Source organism: Rhagoletis zephyria, unplaced genomic scaffold (genome assembly GCF_001687245.7).
Source record: "Rhagoletis zephyria isolate East Lansing unplaced genomic scaffold, Rhagoletis_zephyria_1.1 Rzeph_scaffold_00274, whole genome shotgun sequence".
Classification (NCBI taxonomy): domain Eukaryota; kingdom Metazoa; phylum Arthropoda; class Insecta; order Diptera; family Tephritidae; genus Rhagoletis; species Rhagoletis zephyria.
In genome coordinates this window covers 291,836-307,302 of record NW_016157358.1, presented here as the reverse complement: position 1 = coordinate 307,302, position 15,467 = coordinate 291,836, and the positions used below count along the sequence as shown (strand labels likewise).

General features: G+C 34.6%; 1 protein-coding gene across 1 annotated transcript in view; it reads right to left on the bottom strand.

Moving 5' to 3' along the window:
- LOC108358604 (uncharacterized) overlaps positions 1–14,940 on the bottom strand; it is an 18,177-nt gene extending 3,237 nt beyond the window's left edge. Inside the window, exons 1-4 of the mRNA XM_017610038.1 lie at positions 14,883–14,940; positions 14,762–14,818; positions 14,318–14,496; positions 14,094–14,244 (exon numbers count right to left, since the gene is read on the bottom strand). Coding sequence (XP_017465527.1) covers positions 14,094–14,244; positions 14,318–14,496; positions 14,762–14,818; positions 14,883–14,940 — 445 coding nt within the window. The remainder of the gene's footprint in view (positions 1–14,093; positions 14,245–14,317; positions 14,497–14,761; positions 14,819–14,882) is intronic.
- Positions 14,941–15,467: the final 527 nt, after the last annotated feature.

Below are 15,467 nucleotides of genomic sequence, written 5' to 3'. Positions count from 1 at the left end.
AGTTGACTGCAGCATGTTCTTCCTCCTGAGACAAAAGTGCACCGGCCACTGAATCCATTCTGTTTTACTTAATTAAGGAAAAGCCTTTTCAAATACGATTAAACAATCTTTTTTAATTTCACTGTTCACTTGCGATTATATTTATTTTGATTTGTTTCTGTCAAAGCAGCTGATTAAGAACTTCGAATTTCACTATTTTAGTTGGCAACGCCGTTGATAGTTACGATCGGATTACAGCATACCAATTTTCGAATTTTCGGAACGGAGCTACGAATTCGTAACTACGAACTTTCGGATTACAGCATAGGGGTGAATGTCTTCATCATTGTCTATGGAAAATCAGACACAATGGCGAAAACAATTGTCTTTGTGTGAATGTATTTGTGCAAAAGTGTGAATGTATTACTATTGTATTGGCAAAACCCAGTAGAACTTGGGAGCATCGTACGATTGCTCGGTGAGTATACGAATACTCCCCATTGCTCCCTATGCTTCTTTATATAAGCATGTCATTTTGTATACTCCCTTTAACATTGGATGTCCTAGGAGGGGGAGTAATCCCTTTTACCTCCTAAACGAGCAATCGGGGAGCACACACAGAATTATCATCCCACAAACCTTGTAATGGAGCAATACGGGAGTACTCCCATAGTTACCTCCCAGAAACATCCCAAAAAGACAACAAGGGAGCGCACATAGAAAACATCCCATATTCCTCCCGAACGAGCAATAAGGGAGTGCTCCCATTAGACGCATCCCGAAAGCCTCCTATAGGAGTAATAGAGCAATGATAAGAAACATTTTAAATTAGCCAAAAAGATTTTGCTATTTATTAAATTTTTTATTTAACTTTTTAATCACGTGCATTTGTGCAATTTTACAAGATCGTAACAGATAAAAGTACGAGATCAGATAAATCATAAATGATACGTCTTACATAATTGCTTAATCTATATATTAATACGCTAACATAAATTTTGTCTCCGTTCGTTTGGCGATTCTACCGAACCGATTTCAAAACCGAACAACACCGTTGGAAAGGCATTTTTCCGTAGATGAGCAGAGTTTTTATGATTTCACAATTGGTTGAAAATTACGGCCACAACCGTTGCTTAAACATTTTCGAATTGTGTATAGATGTTGCTGCAACATGTTCAATTTGGCATGTTTCCCCTGTTGTTTCACTACACATTTGAAATTAAGCTTTGAAATAAAGATAAATATAAAGATGGAGAAATACATGAGAACGATGAAGTGAAAAAAGCGGCAGTAAATTGTCAAATTCAAGGGGAATAATGCACATGGAAATGGTTCTCAGCGGTTTAGCGGTTTGAGAATAAAAACAAAAACAAAGATGCCTAGAGGTACAGGCAAAAATGAAGATCAAAGCAAATTTAAACATTTTAAGTTAAATGTGAAGAGGAATATGCAAAAATAAAGATAAATATGAAGAAAAGGATGAGGTTGAATATCGATATTGTTATCGATATAAAACCCGATATTTCTATCGATATAATAATCGACATTGCTATCGATAAAATAATCGATGTTGTTATCGATACTGTTATTGATTAAATAACAGCTATTGTAATCGATATAATAATCAATATAATAATCGATATTGTTATCGATGCAATAATGGATATTGTTATCGGTATAATAATCGACTAAATAGTTGATTTATATTATTATCGATATGTACAATAATCGATACTGATGATTGTTATATTTAACGATGAATTATTAGATTTTGCAGTCGTTGTATTTTTCTATATGTTTATGGATATTGTTATCGGTATTTTTATCGCCACAGTTATCAACAGGGTTATCCATATAATAATCGGAACATGGAATGTGATCACATTAAATGACATCACATCACATTATATCACATGATATGAAGAGACATCACATGATATTACATCACATAATATGATATCACATCACACGATATTACGTGAAATGACATCATATGAAATGACATCACATTATATGGCATGACATCACATGACTTGGCATCACATGACTTGGCATCACATGATATGTCATCGTATGATATGACATGGCATTACATGTCGTGGCATCACATGATATGACATCATATGACATGACATCAGAGGATATGACAACACATGACATGACATCCTATTACATCACATAAAATCACGTCACATCTTATCACGTCATCGCACCTCATCTCATCTACGTGAATAGAAAAAGAAAAGGATATAAGCAAAGATGTGAAAGATAAAAACAAAGATGAAGACCAAGGTAAAGTTACCGATTTCAAAACCAAAAACACCGTTGGAAAGGTAATTTTCTGTAGATGAGGAGAGTTTTTATAGTTTCGAAATTGGTTGAAAATCGTCGTTTAAAAATTTCCATATTTGTGTATGGTTGTTTTTGCAACCTGTTCAATTTAAGCTGTTTCGCATTTTGTTTTACTTCGTATTTGAAATTAAACTTTGAAATAAAGATAAATATGAAGATGAAGAAACAAGTGATAACGATGAAGACAAAAAAAAGGTAAAAGTGAAGACAAAGACGAAAATTGAGATAAAGGCGAAAATGGAGACAATGAGAAATACATAAGAATTAGGTTAAAAGATAGGAATCGAAATAAAATCAGCCATAAAGGTTACTGAAATTTATCGAATCATCGAAGTTTATAATTATCGAAATTTATCCATGCTTATTAAGTTATCGCAACGTATCGAATTATTCAAACTGATCAATGTTTACTGAGTTGTCGAAATTTATAGACACAGAAACTTAGTTGTCCAAATTTACGGATAGTTATCGAGCTATAAAAACGTGTGGGATTAACGAAATTTGTCAAGTTAAAGAAATGTATCAAGTTATCGATATTTATTGAATTATCATTATTTATAGACTTAACAAAATATATCGAGGAGTCGTAATGCATGGAGTTCTTTCAACTTACAGAGTTATCGATAATTATTGATCTACTGAAATTGGTTGGTTCAACAAAGCAAAGTTTATGGAATTTTCAAATTTTTTATCGAAATTTCAAGGTTATATTAGCTTATTGATTTATCACTGCTTATCGAATTTAATCGTCTTACCAGAGTGTAACGAGTTATCAAAATGTTTAGATAGTTTTCGAAAAATGTGGAGATGTCAAAAGTAAAAATTTATAAAGGTATCCAAAGTTTTTACATTTTTGAGTTATCGAAATTTATCGAGCCATCGAATTTCACAGTTATCGAAATTGGTCGAGTTAACGAATTTTGTTGAGTTATCGAATTTTAGTGTTCTTGAAATTCATCGAACTATCGATATGTATTAAATCATCGAAATTTATCGATAAACTTGAGTGTATCGGGCCAATTCCAAGTCCTGCCGAAGTCCTCCAAAGACCTTCTCAGATAAAAAAAAAAGTTACGTTTTAGCAGAAGATTTTCCGGTTAGTTAATTTGTATCGCTACGTGTTAAGTTAGAAAACCTCTTCAAGGCTTCTAAAACTAGAAAAACTGTCGAATTTCGACAGTAACTGGAACTCTAGTTTAAAATTATATTGCAGAGAAATCGTATGAAAGTAAAACATAATAACAACAAAACGGTAAGATAAGATTTGAATTATATGCACCTATATGCACATATAAGTATATACTCGTATATGATTTCCTGGGTGTCAAGGATGCTTGCCTGTTCAGGAATCCACCAAGCGGGGAAATTGTGAAGGTGACTTTGCTTATCTGACATCTTGGTCACCCATGCGATGTTTAAACCCGGGGGTCACACTTAAATGCAAACACTAATTTGCGCAATCTGAAAAGTATTTACCGGTATATTTATAAGTAATACAATACTTAATATATTTAAACAAAAGTTGAGGTACATACCAACGGACTTTTATTAAAATCTGTGTCCTATCCAAATTAGATTATTGTGTCCTCCTTATGCGTCTATAAGAAATATTTTCTGTTGGTTTTTTTTCTATGATAAATTTTTCCGAAAACACAAAATTTATTTTTAACGAGGTTAGCATTGCTCTCCTATCAATCAAAAAAAATACTCTTGGATTTTTCGCTTAGGAGACATCACTTTTTAATCCTAAACAAGTAATAACGGAGTACAAAACCGACAAATCTCGCTTATTACTCCCAAATTATGCCCCAGGGAGCATTCTTTAATTGCTCGCTTAAGAGATCTCTCATTACGCTCCTAAGCGAGCAATACAGGAGGACAAAAGCGACAAATCTCGGTCGGTTTTGTCCTCCTGTATTGCTCGCTTAGGAGCGTAATGAGAGATCTCCAAAGCGAGCAATTAAAGAATGCTCCCTGAGGCATGATTTGGGAGCAATAAACGAGATTTGTCGGTTTTGTACTCCGTTATTACTCGTTTAGGAGCAAAAAGTTATGTCTCCTAAGCGAGAAATCCAAGAGTATTCTTTTTGATTGATAGGAGAGCAATACGCACCTCGTTCAAAAGAAATTTTGTGTTTTCGAAAAATTTATCATAGAAAAAAACCAACAGAAAATATTTCTGATAGACGCATAAGGAGGACACAATAATTTAATTTGGATAGCACACAGATTTTAATAAAAGTCCGTTGGTATGTACCTCAACTTTTGTTTAAATATTTTAAGTATTGTATTACTTATAAATATACCGTTAAATACTTTTCAGATTGCGCAAATTAGTGTCAGCATTTAAGTGTGACCCCCGGGTTTAAACACCGCATGGGTGACAAAGATGTCAGATAAGCAAAGCCACCTTCACAAATTCCCCGCTTGGTGGATTCCTTAACAGTCAAGCATCCTTGACACCCAGGAAATCATATACGAGTACATACTTATATGTGCATATAGGTGCATATAATTCAAATCTTATCTTACCGTTTTGTTATTATTATGTTTTACTTTCATATGATTTCTCTGCAATATAATTCTAAAATTAAGCAATTATGTAAGACGTATCATTTATGTTTTATCTGATCGCGTACTTATAACTGTTAAGATCTTGTAATATTGCACAAATGCACGTGATTAAAAAGTTAAATAAACAAGTAATTTTTAGCAAAAAAAAAACCGACTTCAACTCTCATATAAAAAAAAAAATATATATATATATATCTCATGATCCACTAATCGGATCTTAACTTTCGGGATTCCTTTAATGGGAGCACTCCTTTATTGCTCGTTCGGGAGGAATATGGGATGTTTTCTATGTGCACTCCCTTGTTGTCTTTTTGGGAGGTAACTATGGGAGTACTCCCGTAATGCTCCATTAGGAGGTTAGTGGGATGATAATTCTGTGTGTGCTCCCCGATTGCTCGTTTAGGAGGTAGAAGGGATTACTCCCCCTCCTAGGACATCCAATGTTAAAGGGAGTATACAAAACTACATGCTTAAACACAGAAGCATAGGGAGCAATGGGGAGTATTCGTATACTTCCAACGGAGTACTCACCGAGCAATCGTATGATGCTCCCAAGTTCTACTGGGATGTAAACGCCGGGTAATGGAAGTACCCACTAGAACTTGAAGGGAGATCTCCCAATGTGAGGAATAAAAGAGTACTCCCTTTGACCTGATTTCGGAGCAATACGAGAGATTTGTCGGTTTTGACCTCGTTTATAACTCCTTTAGGAGTCAAATAGGATATCTCCTAAGTGAGCAACAAAAGAATACTTCCAGAGACATGATTTCGGAACAATAAGCAATATTTGTTGATTTTGTACTCCTTTATTACTCGCTTAGGAGCTAAAAGGGAGATCTCCCAAGTGAGCAATAAGAGAATACTCCGTGAGGCATGATTTCGGAGCAATAACTGAGATTTGTCGGTTTTGTACTCCGTTATTACTCGCTTAGGAGCAAAAAGCGATGTCTCCTAAGCGCGCAATCCAGGAGTATTCCTTTTGATCGATAGGGGAGCTATACGCACCTCGTTCAAAACCATTTCGTGTTTTTGGAAAAACGTATTATGAAGAAAACAAGACAGATATGTAACTTATACACACATATGTACATACATAATTGTTATTGAAAAATAAAAATGAGGAAATAATAAAATAAATTGGGCAGCCCACATTGAGGTCCATCGGTATTTATGACAAAATTTGTTTATACTTTTTAATTATTTCATTATTTAACCGAAACTGCTTTTCAGATGGCGGTGTCAGCGCTTAAAATGATCGAGTTCTTACGTTTCTTCCCCTGTTCAGTCCAGAACTTTTATTGGGTTCGAAATCCATTAGCCATTAATAGAGTTTGTCATTAAGTCTGAGTATCTGTCTGAGTATGCAAATACCTTCAAGTATTAGTTTTAGTTTCGTCTGGCATGATATTTATCAAAATAAACGGCATTTGACAAATCGCCTAGGTCTGTATGTGGTAATCAGAATTCTCTGATACCTGCTCTTTGATGCGCTTCGTTTCTGTGGACTCCCAGGTGAATACCAATCCCAAACATACCTTCATCGTACCGTTTTAAGTTTATAATCTTTAGCTTTCATAAATTTTTCTGTACTATTATTTAGTAAGCATTATTTTGCATGTTCTACCTGTTTATTATTGTAAGGTTTTATATTAATACGCGCATGCGATAAAAAATTAAATAGATGGATTGCGTAAATAGCAAAATCTTTTTAGCCTATGTAATGGATCGTTAAGGAGCAATTAGGGAGTACCCTCCTACTACTCCATGAGGAGGAATTTGGGAGTATATAAACCTTCTTTTATTACTCGTAAAGGAGGTTTGCGGGATGTTTCTTATGGGAGTACTCCCGTATTGCTCGTTTGGAAGGAATGTGGGATGTTTTTCTTTGTGCACTCCCTTTTTGCCTTTTTGGGAGGTTATTCTGTGAGTACTCCCGTATTGCTCGTTTGGAAGGAATGTGGGATGTTTTTCTTTGTGCACTCCCTTTTTGCCTTTTTGGGAGGTTATTCTGTGAGTACTCCCGTATTGCTCGTTTGGAAGGAATGTGGGATGTTTTTCTTTGTGCACTCCCTTTTTGCCTTTTTGGGAGGTTATTCTGTGAGTACTCCCGTATTGCTCGTTTGGAAGGAATGTGGGATGTTTTTCTTTGTGCACTCCCTTTTTGCCTTTTTGGGAGGTTATTCTGTGAGTACTCCCGTATTGCTCCCTTAGGAGCTTTGTGGGATGCTATTTATGTGTGTGCCCAAAAATAGCCCAGAAATCATCCCCGTACTCAACAAAATGGGTAATAGAGAGCGAAAATTGGAACGTATTGGATCGTAAGTGACTTCTTCTTCCTGCCCGAAACAGCCCGGACTTTTTGTCCGGGTAAAAATGGATAAAGTGTCAAAGTGCATATCAGCTGTTTTGTGTTTACATGTTGCCTGCATTTACTTGGTGCCTTTAAGGAATTGTGAATGGCCTGTTGATGTATTTTCAACCTTTAATACTTAAAATCATGATTCAATAATACAAGGTTGTGTAATTTGTGACAGCTAAAATTTGACACTCCTTTATCTAGATTTGTATTTCAGAAGTAGAGAAAGGGGAAGAATGTGATCGCCTTTTGCGAAAACGGTTATAGAAAGGTACTGCAAAAAGTACGCAAAATATACAATTAGAAGTAAAATTTGTAGTATTTATTCTATGCGAATTTGCAATATATTTGGTGCTTTAATGGAAATACTAAACAATACATAAATATGTGCATTTTTGATTTAAGTTATTCATCATTTCCTGGAACCGACCGTTCAGCTATGCAACAACGAAAACTGCAGATCAATAGAACGTTTTATGCTCATTTCAACCATGCCAATGTTAAAGTTCAGTTTTTAGATTTTTTAAATATTAATATCTTTCGAACTGTAGGTATAACCGATAAAAAAAACTACCACCATAAAGATAATTAATTTGTCTTTCAGCTGATGTACATAACTTATAGCTTCTTTTATTTTTAAACCAAAACCACTAAAAAACGAACAACTGTTATTTTTTCATGAAATAATCTTAAAAAAAAAGAAATTTATATTATTTAGAAAGTTCAAGTTATTATCTTTAATTCGATACTACATATTTTATCATGATGTACTTTTGGGTTTCAACAATTTAGTGATAATAAAAAATACAAATAAACAAAGCAAATAAACCTCTTTTATCTTCGTTATTTTTTGCCTGCGCCAAATAAATTTGGTATCGTTGTAATCAGCGTAAAAAGTTCAACCAATCGGCATTTTTGGCTATTTTATAGCTAAACGGTCACTATTCTACACTTATTCTAGAAAATTACGCAAACGAAGGTGATGCCAATGAATATTTAGTATGAAGAATTTTTGGTTTTACTACTAATATCACTAGAAACTGTAGAGTAAGCAACATTCTGCACAAGTAAAGGAGCCGATTTTATGTGTGGGAGCGAGAAAACTGTTTTATTACAAAACCTTTCTATTATTGAATCATGACTTAAAATCAAATTTGTGAAACAAAAATTAAATTTCCAAGAGTTTACATTTAAGTGACAAAAACAAAAACAACGCGAATCAGCTGTTTCTCAAATTCTGGACACGAAATGTGGTTTATTGCGTTCCCGTACTTCTGGATTATGTTCCATTTTTGAGAGCAAACTTTTCGCTTATTCTCTAATTACTGGATCCGCTCCGGATTGTTAGGGAAAGAACCTAATGCAATCAATAGATCCAAGGCGAATTTATACAAGGTGGTGTTGTCCAATCAGCTGATTTCTTCTTCTTTCCTTCGCCTTACATATATTTTGTTTTTGCTTTTACTGATTTGACAGCATGCCCCTGAATAGCAACAACAAAATACATGTAAACTTTGAGGCGAATTGAGATTTGACATTTTGCCCCTGATACAAAATACATATGGTTGTTGTTTGTTGTATTCTTGCTACCACCTTGTATAAATTCGCCTTGAATAGATCCTTACGAATTCGCCGCGATTTGGTACGATTCTCCTCGTGCAATATAACCATGAACCAAAAATACAAGATCACGCCTTCTTCTTAGTAGCCCGTTATAATCGCATTTAGGAAAAAAGTTGGGCGACTTTGACATTAGCCGTTTGTTTACAATTGTTCGTTGTTTACAATTTGGTGGTGGCTTTTTACTGCAATTTTCTTAATTTTCGCTTGTGACAACGTGTGCACACATAAGGTAAAGAATAATTTAATACAACGACATGATTTATAGAAGAATTTGCATAATAAAAATGATTATTCATGCGTTCAACAATTACGCGGTTTTTTTGTTCTCTTCGTTGTTTACTTCTTACAACAAAGATGGCGTCGAGATTTCAACAGCTAGAAAATAACTTTTTTCTTTCTTTCGGGAAGGCGTGATCTTGTGTCTTTCGTTCATGCAATATAACCAAGGCACTAAGTAAAGCGCTGGTTATACTTACATACATTGCAAGTGCAGGGCATAGAGAAGCAGCGCATGTGAAGTAGTGGTGTAATTATCAGTGTTGCCAACTTTTCATTTTCAAAAAGCACCAAAAACTTGGAAAAAAAGCGTTTTATCAAACTAAAAGCACCAAATTTTTTTTAATCAAAGGATGCTTTTTTCATAACAGTTTGTATTTAACAAAAACAAAAAAATTAAAAATATTTACAAGGATGCATACATAAATTAATAAATAAAACTTTTTCGCTCATAACGATTGGAAAAGCCACATGCTATAATGACTCATGCTTACGACGTAATACCGAAGTACTGCACATTAAAACTAAAATTAAAATTAAAAAAATATATCTCAAGAAAGAAAAATCGAATCCCAACAAACGAAAATCATGCCCTAAGTAGAAATGAGCAAAAAAAATTATGTTTTCATTATATAACCTCAAATATCGCAAAACACGTGTTCTTCGTAATCTGGGGGTAGAATATCTAAAAATTCTAGTACTAGAGCAATTGTGCGGCCAGATTTGGATTCAGCACCAAGAAACGATGTGTTTTACTCAGGTGGTACAAAAATAAAAATTTTTACAAATAATTAGAAAAGAACAAAAGAAATACTTAACTTACACGCATATCTACTAGCATTTTCAAGGCGAATAGAATTGAACAAGGTGGGTTTGCAAGTTCAACCTTTTATCAATCATGGTTGTATTTAAATGCATTTCAATTTGTAGATTTTTNTTACTCAGGTGGTACAAAAATAAAAATTTTTACAAATAATTAGAAAAGAACAAAAGAAATACTTAACTTACACGCATATCTACTAGCATTTTCAAGGCGAATAGAATTGAACAAGGTGGGTTTGCAAGTTCAACCTTTTATCAATCATGGTTGTATTTAAATGCATTTCAATTTGTAGATTTTTTAAATTCAGTGCTGCCACAGCTTTGAATATTTAAAAATTATTTCAGGTCTTAACTATATCGGAGTAACTTGAGTTCAAAAAAAGCACTAAAAAAGGCAATAGGCACTAATAATTTTTTTATGCGTTTTAATTTTCAAAAAGCACTAAATCTAGTGCTTAAAGCACCAAGTTGGCAACTATGGTAATTATACACGGCATAGAGCGCATAATTTCCCAGAATCAGCTGTTCAGTGTAATCAGTTAGACTGTTCCACCAGTACTCCAGCATTTAGTTAGATAAACATAACTGAAGAATGCTTATTTATAGCTTAAATGAAGTCGACGCTAAAGTTAGTTGCTGCTTTTTGTCATAATTTTCAATGAAATGGCGGCAACTAACTTTATAATTGACTTTGTTTCGAATATAAATATGCCCCAGTGTATGTACAAGAACGACTTCTCAGTAATTCCTGTAAATCTGATGGGTACTGGAACAGACTAATGAGGGCAATGAGAGTGGCATCTCTCTTTGAAAATGTCACATAGCGAAAAATCAAAATTCTCCAGACTTAGCTGTCATGCCCTGTCATGCGCTGCGTAGGATAATCGCTTGTATACAAAGCTCATTAAGCAGACTCGATATGTGGCAGTACTCATGTTATGCGCTGCAGCACAATGCAAGTATAACCAGCGCTTAACGTACGCACTTTTGTTTGCTAAATGCATTTATTTAAGTTGAAAGAAGGCAAATTCCTTTGTTCGGCATTTCTTCTTACTCGCTTTCTATCTTCCAAGGCGAATTCATATATTCTTATCACGAATTCATAAATTCATGTGGTAGCAAGAGTATAAAAACTTAAAATTACCTTATCACGTTTATGCGTAGCCCAATTCACGAAATCATTTCACGAATCTGAGTAAAAACTCAGTGCACAAAATCCATTTCGCGTATAATTGAAATCATGAAATAGTGTTCATGCACTCAGTTTATACTCAAACGCATGCAATGATTTCATGAATTGGCCTACGCGTAATGGTTGTAAATGGCAGAATGAATTACAACGCACACATTATTCTGACATAACGCAAACCTTAAACGTTGCGACCGTTGGTTCAGATCGATCCGCAATCAAGTCGGACGTTTTGCCCACAAACATTGCAATTTTGCGAGCAGTCTCATTTTTACAATTTCATACTTTCGGCTTACATTTATAAAATTCAACGAAAGCACGTATGTATATACATATTTCGGCTGAGTTTTCCATTATGAGTTATTTAGGGCCACTTGCAGAACAGCAGGTTATCTATTTAACTCGAAGTTTACCGGTTAAGTTGATAAATTGGCTTGCACAATCTATGATTAGGNGATCCGCAATCAAGTCGGACGTTTTGCCCACAAACATTGCAATTTTGCGAGCAGTCTCATTTTTACAATTTCATACTTTCGGCTTACATTTATAAAATTCAACGAAAGCACGTATGTATATACATATTTCGGCTGAGTTTTCCATTATGAGTTATTTAGGGCCACTTGCAGAACAGCAGGTTATCTATTTAACTCGAAGTTTACCGGTTAAGTTGATAAATTGGCTTGCACAATCTATGATTAGGAGTAAAATTAGAGTTAAATCGTTAAATATTTAGCCCAGAAATTTTCGAAGGTTAAGTTTCTAACTCTACAGTAACAAGAATAAAAAAAAAAATTGAGATTTCAAAAATGTTTAATGTAAAAAATATTTCTGAACCCAGTAGAACTTGGGAGCATCGTACGATTGCTCGGTGAGTACTCCCTTGGGAGTATACGAATACTCCCCATTGCTCCCTATGCTTCTGTGTATAAGCATGTAATTTTGTATACTCCCTTTAACATTGTATGTCCTAGGAGGGGGAGTAATCCCTTTTACCTCCTAAACGAGCGATCGGGGAGCACACACAGAAATATCATCCCACAAACCTCCTAAGAGAGCAATACGGGAGTACTCCCATAAAATCCTCCCCTATACCTCCCAAAAAGACAACAAGGGAGTGCACATAGAAAACATCCCACATTCCTCCCGAATGATCAATAAGGGAGTGCCCCGAAAGCCTCCTGTACGAGTAATAAAAGAGCTTTTCATTGCCTCACATATAAGCTAAAAGATTTTGCTATTTACGCAATCGATATATTTAATTTTTTATTTAATCTCATGCATGTATACAATATTAAAAGATCTTAACAGATACCTATAAGTACGAGATCAGACAAAACATACATAAGTAATACTTATTACATTTTTGATTAATATTGGAATTCTAATGCGGGAAAATACATTCAAAGTAAAACAGAATAACAATAAAACGGTGAGATAGCTACATGATTTCCTTGCGTCAGGGATGCTTGGTGTTCAGGAGTAGGAGTGTATAAAACTTTCTTGTTTTAGCCACGATCAATGTGATGGTTACTTAGCCCATCTGATAGCTATGTCCCCCAGTAAAAGCTCTGGACCGGCATTATATGAACGTTAAAACCAGGTGGTCATACGTAAATGCTGACACTAACAACAACAACAACATTAATCTATTTAAACAGAAGTTGCAATACATACCGATGGACCTTCATTTAACTGCGTGCTATCGTCATTCAATTATTGCCTCCTCCTTATATTGTTTCTATATTAAATATTTTCTGTAGTTTTCCTTATGATAAATTTTTCCAATAATACGCAATTTCTTTTGAACGAGGTGCCTATAGCTCCCCTATCAATCAAAAGGAATACTCCAGGATTACTCTCTTAGGAGACATCGCTTTTTGCTCCTAAGCGAGTAATAACGGAGTACAAAACCGACAAATTTCAGTTATCGCTCCGTAATCATGCCTCAGGGAGTATTCTTTTATTGCTCACTTGGGAGATCTCCCGTTTGGCTCCTAAACGAGAAATAAAGAAGTACAAAATCGACAAAAATCGTTTATTGCTCCAAAATCATGGCACTGGGAGTATTCTTTTTTTGCTCACTTAGAAGATCTTCGATTTGACTCCTAAGCGAGTTATAAAGGAGGTCAGAACCAACAAATCGCCCCTATTGCTCCGAAATCAGGCCGAAAGGAGTACTCTTTTATTTCTCACATTGGGAGATCTCCCTTCAAGTTCTAGTGGGAATTGATATGTATATATGTACACACATACATATGTACTTATGTACATACCCTGAAGGAAATGTCGATAGTAAAACTGTACTGATTTAGTATTGACTTTGTCACCAGTACTACTGGCCAATTATACCCCAGGCAATGCTCTCTGCTGTAGACATTTAACATGTGCTAGTCATTGAGAATCCACCAGTGACGTTAGAACTATTAATTAGGTGGTTCTTATGGAACCACATGGAGACATTGGAACCAGTAATTCAGTACTACATGTTAATAATTGAGCGTCTACAATTTTGGAACTTTTTATTAGATTTCCTACTACTGACTATGTAGTTCTTATGGGATCATATGGAGACGTTGGAACCAGAGATTCAGTAGTACATTTTGATAACTGTAGTCAACACTTTTGGAACTTTTTGGAAGATTTCCATAATACTAATATTGCGGCGGGTACAAAATGTATTTAACAAAGTGTGATCGAAATGTACTATAATATCAAGTTCTTTGAATCGTTTGTTTATTTTATACAAAGAGTCAATCACACCTTCTTTAATACACCTTTTAAGGGTATAAGTCCAAACAGGTCCATTTATTTGGGTAAAATTAGATGCTTTATTTCAGAAACAAACGTAAAATTATTTTCATTTAAGTTAAAAAGGGCACAAGTTGTGCGTAACAGTCTTTAAACCCTCGGTTAACAAGTTACCTATTATAGCCGTAAACACATTGCCGTAATCCCGCAAACGCTTTTTGCCGAAAGATCCGTCGACATTGAAATTCATAATTATACCGTGGCCAAATACCTGATGTAGATTGCGTTCAGCGTTACCACCGAGAAGTAACTTGATTTGCCGTATCTATCATATATAAAGCGGAAAAGTAAAATTTTTTATTCACTTCGTTTCACGGTAAAATAAAATACATACTTACATATGGATCTGCTTGCGTAGCTAACATAGTGTCAAATTCTTTCAATTTTTCCTCGGTATTAATTGGAAAAATGCCCATTATATTTGAGCAAACTGCATTTTGGGCAACTATGCGATCCAATAAAACTTTGTGTTCCGCCAAAATATCAAGTAAAGTATTATATTGCTTTTGAGCAGCATCTGTGAAAATATACGTACACTAATAAGATACATGCATACAGTTTCTCACAAAATTTCATCAGGGGCTCAAACTAAAACCAACAGCCAAAGTTTTGAAGAAAAACCTTTTTCAAAGCTTCTGGCTCTTAATGCTGGAATTTTCAAAACATCTGCATTCTGATTCGAAAACATCTGCGAAAAGCATGAAGCACTATGGACTCGCCACTTTGACATGGTTTATTATCTTCAATTCCCGTGCAGGCTTAACACCAATTTTTTAACAAACCTTTACATAAGTCAAATTTTTTTGATAGTTCTTCACAGCTGTGACATTTTTGATTAACTTGAAAAATAAGAAAATACTTATGTTATCAGTATAGTATATAATGCTTAACTATAAAAATTACCTGGTTGGGGGAAATACTTCAGTGTTCCTTTGGAAAGTTGGGCATTATGGCTCGACATTTTTCTGAAGGCAGCTGTGTAGAATTGGAATTATTACAAAATTGCTATCATAAGGTAAGCATAGAAATTTGTACTGAACATCTTTCTTTAAAAATCTTTCTTTTTCACCTAAACGTAGATTTGTTTTGAAAATACGTAATTCACAAGAATTGAGAGGCTGTTGGAAAAAATTCTCGCCGTCCTTCAACGTAGATATCACATTCTTTTACTATTGCTTCAATTTTTACAGGAATATCTGCTTTAACAGAAAAAATATTATTAGGTTCTTTGCAAGAAATTAAGCAATCATTGACAAAAGCTTTTACAATAGCACCTCCTTTGTACTTGAAAGTTTTCTTTTTTAGTTTCAACATCGAGTTGTTCTTTCTGCACAATTTGTTGATGAATCGACGATGGTTTTCGAACATGTCTTTTTAAAATTTGAAGTTTATTTTCAAAATCGTATGCCGAAAAAGACGTGAGAGGTCCATACGTTTCTGCGCTAGAAGCTATGTGCAATAGATTGTGTACATTAAAAGAGACACTGT